Raw genomic sequence first — 15,052 nt, 5'->3', positions numbered from 1 at the left:
AAATAGTTATGTATTTGATGATGCAGATTTGAGAAGACACACACAAATTGTGCGAAAAACACCAACATTCAAAGACATTCTTGTCCTATTTAAATATCCATAATATGTTAGTATCAATGAATTGATTTTCCAAACTACTTTTAAATTCAGTGCAATACTCTTCTTCAACTGCCTTTGATTGTGCTGCATTCACTATATTGCACCACTGGTGTCAACTAGATGTTTCCATTAACAATTAGTCACTCAATGGGTGATGCTGTTTGCTACTGAGATGTTGTTTCTCTCATCGGGTCGTGATCTGTTCACACAAGCTAGCGCATGTGATTCATTAAGTTTCAGCGCTGTGGCCTTGTCTGTTGTGCGTTGGCTGTGATGATCTCTCTGCCTCTCAGCTTTGTGTGGAGACGATGAATTTGAATCACTGTCCGACTCTATAAATAGCCTCAGTACGTTCAGGCGTGGCAAAAGATGTGCACATACAGCGTAATTAGCAAGGTATGATACGAGACTTAGTGCAGGAGCAGGATCAGTCTGTGCGCATTTATTCTGATAGGATAAATCTTATATAATCATTTTCATTGACTTCTGTTTGCATGAAACAGTAGTGTTAGGATGTAGCGCACAGTGAGGTGTTGTTGAAATGCTTTATTCAATGCAGAATGCACCAACGAGTAAGAACACGCCATACAACAAATAATATACCAAGAATAAACAACACCCTGTTGTACATCCTCCTCTTCAAACGATTCTACCAATGTTTGTGTTATCAAGTCAGTCATGTCACAATCGTCAGATGAAGGCTCCTCAGTGAAGGTGTCATACAAAGGTTTACACTGACAAACAGGCTAAGAAATTAGCAGGTTACTCGTGATGTGTTCACAGTAATCTGACCTCTAAAACTGGTCTTTTTCATTGCTTGCAGAGGCTGAATCTAAAAACATTAAAAGCGATTGCACATCTTTATGAAACAGACATTTCTTCACAATTGTTGGCTGAAACCCAAAGAACCGTATTTGCAAGGACAACGGGAATTAAAAATTCATTAGTTCAGCACACATTTCTGTTATCAAGTAACTTAAAACTACAAAGTACAGATGAAATCCAGTTTTTTTTTTTCAGTTTTACAGTGGTAATCTGTGTAAGTAAATCTAAAACTAGTTCCTCTGTACATCTCTGTTTGAAACCCCAACATAATCTAAACAACTTCTCTTATAATTTATCACAAATATTTGACATTTCACAGTTTTCTTCGGACACAGACAATGTCATGTTTCTTGCTAACAGTACAAAGGCATGGCTACATTGTAAAAGGCAGCACAGAGAGACACTAGAGTCATGTTTCACTACATGTCGCAGGTAAAGGCAGCAGGAACTTGAGCTCTTTTCAACCGTGATGATCTTCATCAGTCTGTAACGATCCTTGTCCTCCACCATTCATCATATTTTACGTGATATTTCTGCCTATGTCAAGAGGCAGCTGCATCCACCATGTTCATACAGATAGAAGCAATTTTCATTCATCATTTTTTAAATTAAATCATTTCTTCAAGTGGCAGATTTATCAGCTGATGATTTTGAAGAGACTCCAAGAAGTGTCCACATGGCAAGATTTTTCATCTTCACCCATTTTTTGAGTCTGAGGTTCACACTCTTCAACAGGTGACTTCGTATACATCTGTGTCTGGCTTAATCTCTGGGCATGAACGGCACGCAGGACAGACAGGCTGCTCTGGGCAGGGCGGGCAGCTCAGACATCTTGGCCGTTTGAAGCTGAACAGCAGAGCACTGCCTCCCAGCACCTGCAGACATGAACCCAGCCACCCAAAGTAGAGCGAGCCGGCCGGACGCAGGCTGAGGTGGGGGAACCTGTGGTTATTTATCCCTTGACCTGGATTGACCATTCCCAGCCTTCCAAGGTTGTGGGTGTACACCCCGAGGGCGGTCAGACTCAGCAGCCCGGCCATCACCACCAGGAGTCCACCTGTAGCTGCTACACCTCTCAGAGGTAGATCTGTCCAGCACCGGACTCCAATACAAGCCAGAACAATCCCAGTGCCACACAGGAACAAGGAGGTCAGGACCAAACCTTGCGCCAGACGAACCCGTGGGTCTCTCTGGTATGGACCTGCTACAGGCCAGCACTGCTTCAGCTCCGAGTGTTCCACCTGCAGGCAGCTCTCCCAAAGTCCATCAGAGCGCAGTAAGAGCAGAGCCTCCACCGACCCGGACCTAACCCCCATCCCATGACCCTTGGCTCCTGACCGAAGAAGTGACCCCGGCCCTGTCATGCCCAGACGTGCTTGTCCCTCTCTCCACTGAGGAGTGATGGCCGCAGTGAAGACAAGGACCAGTCCCAAAGGGGCAAAGACAATCCCCATCACCATGGAGGCTGGAGTGTGCATCGTAAGTGGTACAACCAGAAAACTCTCAAGACATACAGCTCATTTGTTTTCTGTAAGAAGGAACCATTACCTGCGTTCAGTGTGATTTCCAGTGCGGGTATTTTCCAAAAGAAGATGACAGTGGCTACTCCTCCTCCAGACACGGATGCTGCTTGTTGTTGTCACACGTCAATGTCATGGGAGCCCTTAAAACAGCAGCGCTCGATTCTGGGGAAACAACGTGACTGTGGTGATGAAGAGGATAAAATCTAACATAGAAGAAAAATCCAGTCACAGTTCACAAAAATCCCCCCTGACCAGACGCTGCTGATTTAACTGTGTCTGAGAACTTAAAACCTGAATATTTTCCTAACAAATATGATAGTAGCAAAGGCAAAAGAGGATAATGGAAAGATTAAAAAAAAGTTAATCAGTAATTACAGATTAATAAAGAGAAGTTCAGCCTTTACCTTATCCCTGAAACTCTCCTGTCTTTTTGCTGAAGACTCTTCATTCTGAATGCACGAGGGGAAGAGGAAGACTCGGTCAGAGAGGGAGGCGGCATGTCAGGCTGAAATGATGGAGAGAGAGTGAGGCAGAGACATCAGACGTGAGAGGAAACAGAGGTGTGAAGTGGAGCAGAGACAAGCTCCCGAGCAGCTGGAGAAAGCAGAAGGAGGTCTGGCTTCACGGCTCCAGCGCTGGACAGAAAAAGACTGAACGGTTGGTGCCTGTCTCTGTTGCTAGGATACGATAACCTGGTCATTCTCAACGTGACGGGGTGTGTGTGTGTTTACTTATTACAAGACCTAGTTAGACTCCTGGCCATACAAGAACCTTGTGCACACAAATAGTGGCAAGGTAGAATACAGTGTGTGTGTGTGTGTGTGTTAGTGTGTGTGTGTGTGTGTAGATGTTATCTCAAAGCTCGACGGGTGATGGCCAGACATGACCTTGGAAGAATTGAGATGGGTTGGTTATAACGTCAGGCCAGTGTCTGAATGCAGAGTGAGTCCAGCTACAGCGTCTCAGCCCACACGAGGAAAGGCAGAATGCCCTCGGGGACCGTGACAAGACAACCTGAAGATGTGTGTGTGACTCACGCAGACACACACAAACACAAGCACACCACAATCAGCACACATCTCAGGTGACACTCAAAACCAAGCTATTATCATGACATCCGTGTGAAAAAAGCAGCGCTGCCTCATTCAGTTTACAGTCAGAATCAATCACGCACTTTTCAATACAATCCATCTTTCCCTCCAAACTTTTTTTTTTATACCAAAAACCCAACATGATGATGAACAACAAGGCAGACAATGAACTGTTTTTGAGCTTCCTGTGATTTTTGGTCATTAATCCTAAAATCTAACCTTTACTTACCTATCATGGTTCACAAACTGCGGACACCATAGGATCATGAGCTTTCTTTATGAATTAAATGGTTGCAAAAGTCACAATACAATAAAACAATACAATAAAAGCTATGACTGACTGTTCCTGGCTGGGCATAGAGTATAATAATTAATCACAGGAATATTTTATGAACTGGAGCAGGCTCAGTGTAGAAGACTGTGAAAAATTTCTATCCGTCTTGAAAGGTATTTGTTTGTTACTGCAATATTGCTGCGCAACATAAAACAATGGAGAGGGATGTCCAGCCTATGTGATTCATATTTGTGTAATATGACTTGACTGATTGTGTGAAATCTATTCTGATCTCACTGCAGGGTTAATGACATTCAGCTTGAGAGTGCAGTGGATTTTCATAAACACATACCTGTGTCCATGCGTCATCAGTGTTTAAAATAAATTGTGATCACCCTGTGATGGGAAAGATGGCAGTGGTTCCTGTTTGTTTTGTTTTATTGACATGCCAGGAAAGAGAGACGATGACAGACACGGGGATCAGAGACCTGACCCGGCTCTCAGGACATCATTGCTTCTGCAGTTTGACAGTTGGCAGCTTGATGAAGTCTCACCTCAATCAGGTTCAGAGTATTTTGTACACAGGTATCACTTGTTACTCAGTAATATTTATGGCTCTTTCAGCGGGCTAAATCAGAGCTCTGTCAAAAAATCCTTTAGATCATGACAAACACTGCACCTGTCGTGCCCACTGCCACTGCAGTGATATACTGTGAACACACTGACTTCACAAGACGCCTGATTCATTTCTGTGCACCCATGGCCAGAGTGAAGTATGGAAGCATCTGCAGAGGCTGGTCATGATTAGAAAATGATAAACATACTGTAGGTTATTATTAGCCCCAACACTTTTTCTCACACATTTTGAGCAAATGCAAACACATGGTCTCTCTCTCTCTCACACACACACACACACACACACACACACACACAGCTCATGAAGTCACAGGCACTTACCATTCAGGAGGGGTCGTGTGCATCTCACTGCAGATCGGTGGCTGCCTCTCTGCTCTCGTCTGCAATGGTTAACATGTTTCTCTCTCTGGCAGCAGATGGTGCAACCACGTTTTCATTATTCTTGCTCTCTCTTCCTCCTCGTCTGTCTTTGCTTCAGCAGTCTCCCCCACTTATCCGTGCCCTCTTATTGTCTGTCTTCATGCCTCTGTTTGTGTTTGTCCTTGTGTCTGGGGCTTATTTTCCTGCTGCCTCCTCGACTGTCTGCATCTCTGCCTCTCTGTCTGACTTTCTGCGTGTGTGTTTGTATGTGTGTGTGTGTGTGCCTCTCTCGTTGACTTGCTGAAGGATGTCTGTGTTATATCTAGGACATCGTGCCTCCCTGCTTTCCCTGTCAGTGTCACCATATAGGGAATGAGACCAAAACCTCCTTCATGCAGATGGATTTCAAGCTTTTGTGTTTGATCTGTAGAGAGAACATAGTAATTAGCTGTTCCTACAGTTCCAATATACACTTCACCTCAAAAGGCTTATTATAATTGTACACGTGCGCACACACACACACACTCAGGAAACATTTCATCATTATCTTTTGTTTGCTCCACTGATAACTGATCCTGGCAGCTGTGTAATGGACAGCTTTGTACAGTAATGACTGAGAGTCCACAGAAGTTATTATACATTTTTTATTTTCTTATAAAAGGTGGGCAAGATTTGACTAAAAGCAGAATTGCCATGGTATAACAATGAAATATTACAAGGATACATGTTGGCTTTGAAATGATGCATAATGTATATAAGAAAAAAATCCTGCAACTTTTTACACACACACATGCTTAAAACACAGGCATACATATGAAAGTCCTCTGGCAGGCCTCAGGGTTTTAGGGGTTTGAACTTTTTCCAAGAAAAATCTGTGGTTTCACCATTACATACAGGAAATGTCCACAACTTTGGGCTAAATGACAGCCCAATACTAACTCTTGAGTGGTTTTATGGATGGAAATGTGTGACTTTTGGTTCTGAATGCAACCCAGTGGTGGGCCCACTTAGTCGTGAAACTAACAGGAACCTAGAGGAAAGGTTTAGGAGACAAAGATACTTTTGGCAGTGAAAAATGTTATCAGCAGGATGTGAGTGAGAAAACGCACCATTGGCTCTTGCAGAAGAAATGATGAGTACACTGAAAGCAGCAAGAATACCAACCTCTGAAAATGCTGAAAATGCTCTGTACATAAATGTACAGGGAACTGCAAAAACAATAATTGAAATACATAGCAATATGTGGAAAATGAATTGCAACATGCACATGGCTAGTTCATAAAACACTGTCATATTAAAATCTATTTACATTATCTATGTACAGGCTGTTCATTATAATTGCTCTTACGTTACAATATTAAATTCAAATAACAAAACCATAAGAACTGGATGGAGTGGTATTTACAAAAATCAAGAAACGATTTGACATCCTCTTCAATCCACTTCTGTCTTTGGTGTGGGCAGTCCATAGCTTACATTGTCTCTGACTGAGGGCAGTGCTTTGAGAGATGATTTCAACTGGCAGCTGTGATTTTTTTTTTTTATCCTTCAATAGAGCAGGCAGCTGACTTGTTCTCATACTTCAGTAAGAGTGACCTGGAACTGACCAGAGACCACCTCGGACATCTCGATGAGGAAGGCCGATTGGTTGGTGTAGTGTTCAATTATGTTATCGTCCATGTTGACGAAGATCCTGAAGAAAAGACAAAAAAAAAAAACTAAATGTTACTCCAGTGATCGTGCAGGAGAAAAATCTATGAGTGGTGCACAGAAAGTGGGACACATCTAATTGCCTTCACTAAACATTAATCTCCAAAACTAGAACATGCAAAATGGCTCTAAAGTGGGTTACCCTCTATTTTTCACTCTTTGTTTCCTGTTGCCTGTTCCTGTGCAACATGTCACTTGCTTTAAAGGAAGTTTCTCCAGTTAAAAAGAAAAAAAAACAGTGGTGGCATATCTCCTGCATCAGAAGGGGTAAATCAGGTCACTCTCTTCCTCCTCCCCTAGACTAACACTAACCTGCAACTCTTTAAGGCTTTAATGTATGAACGAGCCTCATGCATTCTGCCTGCAGGGATGGGGCTGATTGAAGACGAGGGCAAAAGAGGAGGGAGGGAACTGCAGCGAGAATGTAACCCAACCTGTTAGCTTAGCTGCTCCCCCTGCAGTGATAGCTGCCAGCAAGCAGCAGGAAAATCACCCAAAGGTGTTGCAGCCTTTGTCGAGAGGGCCTTACTATCAGCTTAAAACGCATCCCAAAGACATTTTTGAGACGTTTGACCTATAATGATAATTACTTCACAAGTAGATCATTCATCAAGAGGAGGTGACCTTTTCATTACCAGTGGAGTGCCACCTTTTTTCTTAATATCTTACGAGGAAATTAAACAAATTCGGCGCTGTTTTAGTGCACATCTTAAGAACTCATCTGACCTTTTGTCAGTGTTCAGCTGATATTAATGTGACCGCTCCCAGTTTAATGGCACAACCTTCAGCGGCTGACTAGAAGCGTCTGAAACCTTTATCGAGCCAGATCTCTCGTTCCGAAGAGACGAGGTTATGAAAGCTTAAATAAGCACAACAATTGCCAGTGACTCATCTGCAGGACTTTTGAAATGTTTTTATCCTCCTTCAGTCACCTGTCTTTCTTTTTGTGGGGGAGCTGCAATTAACACATTCCAGCAGCCCAAGCCGACTAACCTACCAACCCGGTCTGTCTACATCAGCTTCCTTTAAGGAGGATGAGATTAAACACACAACCTAAACCCTGATTTAATGCCCATCGTCCGTGTCAAACGCACGCCTTAAATTCACCCTGTGTGAGTTAAGCCAGTTGTATTATAGCAGTGCCTTAGACATATGAAAAGAAACAAGATAACTCACCCTCTCTTGCATTTTTTGTAGATTTTCCCAATGGTGTCTCTTTGCACACCGTACTTTTCTGAAATCTGAGGAAGAAAGGAATATGAGATGACAGTTAGCATGAACTCCCGCTGAAAGGAGGATGATACACTTGAGGGATTACATATGGTCAGGTTAATGCTATGTGAGCATTACGTGCGAGTATACAGTTCATTCAGGTCAGACGAATCAGGACCGTGTCTAAGTGTATCTGAAGTAGTCATGTGATACTCACAGCTTCTCGTAGGCCTGACAGCGTCGGCGTGCTGAGCATGAGCGCATCGAACACCTCGTCTGTGCCTGTCCTCACGTACAACAGAACTAATGGAAAGAAAGAAAAGAGAAAAAAAAAAAAACATTTAGATGACAAAGGCTCATTGGCTCATTATTGATGATTATCACCGTCACACTTTTAGTTTTCTATCTACCTCTCTGGGGGTCTTCTTTGCGGGCTTGCTTGCTGGGCGGTGAGCTGTTCTGGTCTCTGTCTGGGTACATCCTCTTCAGAGAACTCCTGATAGTCGCAAAAGAAAAACATTGAGATTAAACAAAAGCAGCCACTGTGTGTGTATTTGAAAGTAACTGATTGTGATGGACAGCTGTTGACACTGTTTACTATCTATGCTTACCTGTCGGTCTCGTCCATGGGAGCGGCCTAGAGAGACAAAGAGAAACAGAGAGGAGACCAGAGATCTGATTAGACACAACTTCACTGATAAAGACATTGCTTAATGTCCCCCTTCCCAGCATTATCTGTGTGCAACACCTTCAAAAAAAAAAAAAAAAGAATGTTATCATCACTTTAAGACCGCATTTCCCATAACCTCTAACAGAGCCATGTAAGCGTGGGCACTGATAGGCAGATAGGACCTTCCTGCACTTTATCGCACTGGACAATCAAAGACATTTGTCTGCTTTAGCCATTCAACACAGACTGTAGAGTGCTGCGTTGTAAAGTCATTTAGTAATTGCTAGTTTCTTTTTCGCATATTACTCTCTCTTTCTTTTTGTATCATCTCTTTGTATTGTCTACACACTGCCTCTCTCTCTCACACACACACACACACACACATCCCTCTACACTCCATACTGTGGGAAACCTGGCCTGCCTGAACAGCACACTCCCCTCACTGTTTTCGCGAATGTGTGTGAGTGAGAGAACACAGAATATGAGGGTGGTGCTCACTGAATGTCCGGTGTCTGTGTGCCTGAGTGCTGCTGCACCAGGTGTGTGTGTGTTATTGTGTAAGCCCCTATAGCTTAAATCTCACTGTCAGTAGCTGTAGCGGCTTGTACTGGTGCCTGGTTTCGACTCCAATTAGCTCATCTGATGTCAAGTCGGGGCTTCACCTCACTTTCGCTGACACCATCCCCTCCTCCCCTTTTCCCAGCCCACTTTCCCACCGCATACTTTCCCACAGTTTTTTCCCAAACTCTCTCGTGCCTGTAATATTGCCTGCAGGGATACGGACGGAGAGGAGAGGAGAGGAGAGGGGAGAAGAGGAGGAGAGGAGAGGAAAACGTGGCATAAAGTTGCCAGCAATAATAAAGTATAGTGAAAGGGGGACCTACCATGCGCTGTAAGTTGGAGAGGTGTGTTTCTGGGATGAAGAGAACCGGCTGGGTAATGTGGTCATCCAGAGTCTGGAAGAGGGTACAGTCACTGCCCATGGAGCTGCTCACTAAAGACTTGTTGGCTGGAAATGAAGCAGTAATGTCCACAATGTTAGAATACACTCTCTCGGATAGTGAAATTATCTTTAAAAAAAAAAAACAAAAAAGTGCTATTTATTTGCGACACTCACTGTTAGCATCATTAGCATTCTTTCCCCTCCTCTTGCTTCTTTTCCTCTCCTCATCGCGCATCTTCCTCTCTGCACCCTGGAGCCAACACACGCATTACACATGGTTACGATAATGACTTTACCTCAGTGGATGCCGCACTTTAATTGGAGTGGGTGAATGGAGTGAAATGACATCACTGACATACCTTATCACAGAAAATCTTGACCTGGCAAGCGGCTCTGTGCAGGAGCTGGTTGTTTCCTGAGCTGCAGTCGTAAGTGTCGATCTGCAGGTTCAGGGGCAGGCCTTTAACTCCCTTCTGAGAGGAGAAGTCTGTGCTCAGGGAGTTGATGCCGATGTACACCTTGAGGATAAGAAAAGAGGATGTTTTGAATACAGCGTATTGGCATCGGGCCATTTGAATCAACTGCTGTTCTCGCTGTCCTTTCTGGTGCCTCAACATGTTTATTTCACTCTGCCTTCTTGTTTGTTTTTTTAAACAAGCACAGTGTTAGGCTTCTTTATCTTCTCCTAATTTTCTCTATCCTCCTCATTTTCTGCATACACTTCCCTCTCCTCCTGCTTCCAGCAGGTTTGGTGGCCCCACCCCAGTGCCTTTGGGCCACAGACAAGCTTGTTTAAGCCATCGGGGCTCTCGCTTCTCGGTGTGGTGAAAGGAGCCTTGGGGCCAAACACATATCTTGGATTCCTCCCCTCCCTCCTCAGCCACTCCTTCTCTCTCCACCTCCCTTTTCTACCTTTCCTCTCTTTTCCTCTAAACGTTCCACCTGTTCTGCCACTTCTCTCTTCAGAGAACAAGCCTGCTTGTCAATCACACTGTTTGATAGCGTGGCGTGTTTACCTTGGCTTCTTCATTGGGGTTCCACACAAAGGACAGAGCGTTGAACGCCACCTCCTCAATGTTGCTAATGCCGCTGAACACTTCTTTGTAGTCCGCTATAAAAGAAAAATATTTCAGGTTTCTAATCAGAGAGGAATGACTGGTTAATTCTCTTATGCAACACATAACACAAGAGGAAGAAGAATCTTTCGCTGTCATTAGTGTGAGGGTCTGTAAAAGGTGGACAGTGATTTTACATGTGTGTTTTCGTATGAGGTGAACATACCTATGTCAATGACCCTCTGCTTGACGGTTGGCTGCCGCGCATGCCAGTGATTCCAAAAGCGGAGCTGCATTTCTGGGCTCTTGTCATTCTCAAACACAGCCATCACCACTGTCTGAATTGGAGAAAGAAAGGTTGACAGAAAAGCAGAGAATTAGGTGCCTTTGTCAAACTGAACGTGACTCTTTACACCTTCCTATGTCTCCAACAATGACCCACTCTCCTTTAAAAGCCGCCATGTTTCATTCATCACTCCAAATCCCCCTTTTCTCCTCACACTGTCATTGGTTATTTGCAGTGAGCTGGTGTGTGTTTGTGTATACTCTTATCCTCCAATGCGCTTGACAAAGAAAAGGGTTGTCGTCTATGTTTTTTAAACCACACCACACCTTCTCCTGCTCCTCTTTTTTTTCCACTCTGGGCTGCACTCTGGCCTCATTACGCCACCATATGAATAAATTACAAAGGGCAGGACACTGTAATTTTAATGGCACCAGCCCAATGAGGAGGGTGTCAGCAAGGGATTAATCACAGAGGAGCTGGCTCCAAGGGAGGGACAGATATGTGGGAAGGGTTGGCTTGGTGGCACGCAAAGAATTTATGTATTCATGAGCATGTTAAAAAAAAAAAAAAAGCCTGAAGGGAAGGATGCCACTTGGAACAACAATCACCAATTTTTTACACCTTTTTCTCCTGATAATGTGTCACCATGACTCACTTTGACTTTGGTGGCATTGAGGCAGGCACTGCTGTCCACTCCCTGCAGAGTGATGGGGTAGAACTGTCCCTTGTTCAGGTAGACCATGGGCAGCTCGCTGGACTTGTAAGGGGAAGCCGGGGGAGCTCCCAGGGAAAACTGGAACTCACTCCTGAATCTCTCTGGTGGGGAGCCAGTGTAGGAGCCAGAGTAGTCGGGGCTGGACTGCTCGTCAGGGAAGGGATCGCTGTAGGGAAGAGTCTGACATCCACACAAGGAAATGCGTTAATAAAGGAAAGAGGGAAAGGCCCAAAGATGGACTAGCTGCACAGCTACTGCTTTCAAATAATGACAATGCTTACCTCATTGCTGGGGTCGGGGTAAGCACTGGCTTCTGGCCACTTCTGCAGCAGGGAGTCAAAGATGATATTGAGGTCCTGTTTGTCATAAGGTTCTGTCACCACGCTGGTTAGGGTGGTGAAGTTGTCTGAAGGAACAGAGATGGGCATGGAGGTGTTCAGCTTGGATCCCAAAACTTCCTGGGGATGGCTGGTGGGAATGCTCTCAGACAGAATCTTCATGACGTTGGCGGACGCCTCCAGTGAAACAAGCTCATTGGTATTGGTTGGAGTCCTGGTGGGTTGGGTGGGGGGAAAAAAAAGGTGAAAAAGAGGAAGTAGGTGGGAAAGAGAAAGCCACCTGCGTGAGGTCAGCATGACTCAGCAGTACTCTCAACATGGCAAGGAAACAAGCAGCCTAAAAGTCACCGGCTGTAGTGCCTCAAACATTACAGAAGCCTGCAGACAGCCTGTGCAAACATACAACGGTCTCAGCACACACAGCTACTGCTAGGTCAGCTCACAGGGTTTGAGTCTGGGTGGGAACTATTTGTCTCTTAATCCAGGTTTTTTTCTTCTCTGTGTTTGAGTTTCTCTGTTAAAAATGTTTGAGGGGACAACACTGCTCCCCAACAATGGCCATTTCTCACCCACCTAAGAAGAAGTAGTAATAGGGAGCTCAGTGAAGAAAGGGGGAGGAAAACATCCATCTGCGTGTTGTGAAACTCCTTAAGCAAGTCAGAGATGAGGATAGATGGATGGTGGACAATAATCCCTCTGACTGTGTTTGATTTGGGGATTACCTGCTCACCTGTTAATGACCTCCCAAAGCCCTGCCTTTCTCTTTCTGTGGTATTGACACTCTCTCTAATATGTTTTATTCAGTGATAACAGGGGGTGGGCCTTTAATTTCAGCAAAAAAAATAAAGCATAATGATGAAGACTAAGTTACACAAACATTCACAACTATTGGGTGAACAGATGGACCGTGTGTCTGTGAGCTCTTACCTGTCTGTTTTGTAGATGCTACCGCCACGGTTGCAGGCAGCTGCCTTCTGTTCTTTCTGGCTCTGAGAAAACAAAAACATAATTAATAAGCCATCAAAAACAAGATATTAAAATTCACCCCTCTATTATAGGTCACTGTGGTTTCCCATTGGCACTGAGTCTACATTTTCTACCTTGCACTGTTCATAAAGCATGGTTAATGCTGCCAGGTCGTCTCCTGGGTGGAGTCTGGGTTTGGAGTGGTTCGGGTCAGGTACAGGGCTCTCCAGGTACGACCAGGAGTCCATGATGTAGTTTGTGTAATGGTTATAGTTGAAGTTCTCGCTCTGAAAAACCAGTCCCAGAGTCCTGCAGAGAGGAGAAGAGTCGAAAGTGATTAATAGAATTGACAGGTTGTTTGAAGTATTAAAAATATTCACCCAAAAAAAGGTTAAAAATGTTGAATTATCCAGTAGTCTGACAGGGAAATAAATGCATTCACATTATGTTTATGTTTATGTTTATTTGATAAAGTGAGAGCAGGCTGGAGTCGAGCTGCAGTACCTGAGCCTCGGAGCACTGTACATACTTGTCCCTGAGCATGAAGGGTTTCGATTGCAAAACCGCAAAGCTGAGTAACATCCCTCAGGAGCAGCGGTGTCAAAAAAAGCCAAGGGCCACCCACCAACACACATGCACATACACATATCTAGTGTTTTGTGGTTTGCAGTGTTGTGAAAGAAAAACAAGCCTGAATGTTGTATAAGCTTTCTTATTTGCATAGATCTTAAAAGACATGAAAAGATTTTCTTACTAAGTAAATAGAAACCCACAACCGTCAATGAGGTGTGCTCTGGTTTTCAATATCACTTGTAAAAAAAAAAAAAAATAAAGCCTGGGATTCTGAGGATTGGATTTGTTTGGAGAGTCTCGCGCTGATATTGGATTGTAAATATCCTGTCTACTGGGATAAACCCCCTGTTGAGTTTGTCTGAAGTAGCTGGTGAACAAATAGTGAGTTTGCTCTGGTTAAACAGTTAATTAAATGTGCTGACAGGAGGGAAAGAGCACAGGTGTTCACAAGCAAAGCTTAAAGAGAAATCTGAGGACTTCTCACAAGGAATAATGACATCTTATTGACACAGCCCCTCGAAAACTAGAAACACAGCAGTTGAGCATGGACTACTGTACATCCCAACTTTTGTTTTGATGCAGAATTATAGCTATAGTTTTTAGTTGATGTGATATTTCAGCCCATACACCTGCTCTAAGATGCACCTGTCTCTCCCTCTCACACTCAGTAGCTTCAGAAAAAAACTCCACCAGCCACTCTCCATTTTTCCACTAAAACCAGTAAAAGTGCAGATGTTTTTACAGACACAGGGGTTGGGGGGGGGGCTTGCGTCTAGGGTTTCACCATTATGTAATTCAATGCATTACATGCTGCCATTGCATTCTGTCACCTCAAGAGGAGATTCTTATTTCCCGGTCTCCTTTTGTGCTCTGTGGCCCCTAGGTGAGTGACAACACAAGCTGAAACAGACCTGCCACAACCCCAGACTTCTGTTCGTGTGTGTGTGTTAAAACTATCCATATCAATTTCCCCTGCAAAACACCCCTTTCTAAAAACAGGGATCTTTCACATGGGGGTCCCATTGCAAATAGAAACAAGGGGGGTCGACCCCCCCTCCTCCCAGACTGGAATCTAGCATAGAACATTTACTGTTATAGCAAGTCTATGCCAAAATGTTCTACGTGAACTGATGAACAGAAAATGTTGAGAGAAAAAATCTTGACGAAGCACAATTTAGACCACAACAGAAGAAAACAATCCTCACAGAACTTACTCAGTCTCTTTGGTCATGTCTCCAGTCCAAGTCAGCTGGAATAGATTCCTTTGATTTCAGCTCTTCGCGGTTTGTATGTGGTTCTCTCTCTGAGCCGGTGAGTCTATCAGTCTAGCAGAGAAGAGCAGTGACACACACACACGGATGAGTCAAGTGTTGTGATTCCCTCTGAACGAGGCCCAGATTTATTTCATTCCAGCACTGAGTTTTCCCTCTCTCTTCTGATTGGCTGAGAGCTGAGAAACAGGTGTCTGATAGGACAGGTGTAGGATTATTAACTCTTCCTGGGCTGGAGAGAAACTGGCTTGCATGTGTATGAGTGTGTGCAGCAAAAGAGAGCACTTTGCAAGACAATCCAAGGCAGGAGTGTTTTGAATCTCATTATCACACTGGATAAAAGAGTGAGATTGGGGATCCCAGAGGTGTGAAAGGTTTGGTAATGACTCTGAGAGAGACAGGAGAGGTCTGGAACTCAGCATTAACATGTTAATAGTTTTTCAGTATCATTTTTCACTCTCCCCCTTTATTTCCATGTCATACACAGGTTTTGGTCTCTTTATTT

At 44.0% G+C, this 15,052-nt stretch overlaps 2 protein-coding genes across 2 annotated transcripts; both read right to left on the bottom strand.

Moving 5' to 3' along the window:
• Positions 1–630: 630 nt before the first annotated feature.
• cldn23l (claudin 23-like) lies at positions 631–5,070 on the bottom strand. The gene is made up of 3 exons (XM_071497578.1): positions 4,770–5,070; positions 2,852–2,952; positions 631–2,609 (listed from the first exon to the last, which is right to left on the bottom strand). The coding sequence occupies exon 3, from the start codon at positions 2,400–2,402 to the stop codon at positions 1,653–1,655; it is 750 nt and encodes a 249-aa protein (XP_071353679.1). The 5' UTR covers positions 2,403–2,609; positions 2,852–2,952; positions 4,770–5,070; the 3' UTR covers positions 631–1,652.
• A 364-nt stretch (positions 5,071–5,434) lies between these two features.
• grhl3 (grainyhead-like transcription factor 3) lies at positions 5,435–14,657 on the bottom strand. The gene is made up of 15 exons (XM_071497906.1): positions 14,491–14,657; positions 12,838–13,012; positions 12,665–12,726; positions 11,681–11,951; positions 11,340–11,579; positions 10,625–10,736; positions 10,360–10,454; positions 9,703–9,861; positions 9,518–9,593; positions 9,285–9,409; positions 8,342–8,367; positions 8,141–8,226; positions 7,948–8,033; positions 7,695–7,759; positions 5,435–6,501 (listed from the first exon to the last, which is right to left on the bottom strand). Exons 1-15 carry the CDS (start codon positions 14,505–14,507, stop codon positions 6,384–6,386), a joined length of 1,713 nt encoding a protein of 570 aa, XP_071354007.1. The 5' UTR covers positions 14,508–14,657; the 3' UTR covers positions 5,435–6,383.
• Between the last annotated feature and the right edge of the window lie 395 nt (positions 14,658–15,052).

This window comes from Trachinotus anak, unplaced genomic scaffold (genome assembly GCF_046630095.1).
Source record: "Trachinotus anak isolate AG129_WGS33_773 ecotype Australia unplaced genomic scaffold, CSIRO_AGI_Tana_v1 ptg000015l, whole genome shotgun sequence".
Taxonomy (NCBI): Eukaryota; Metazoa; Chordata; class Actinopteri; order Carangiformes; family Carangidae; genus Trachinotus; species Trachinotus anak.
The sequence above is the reverse complement of the archived record's forward strand: the minus strand, read 5'-3'. Positions and strand labels throughout refer to the sequence as shown.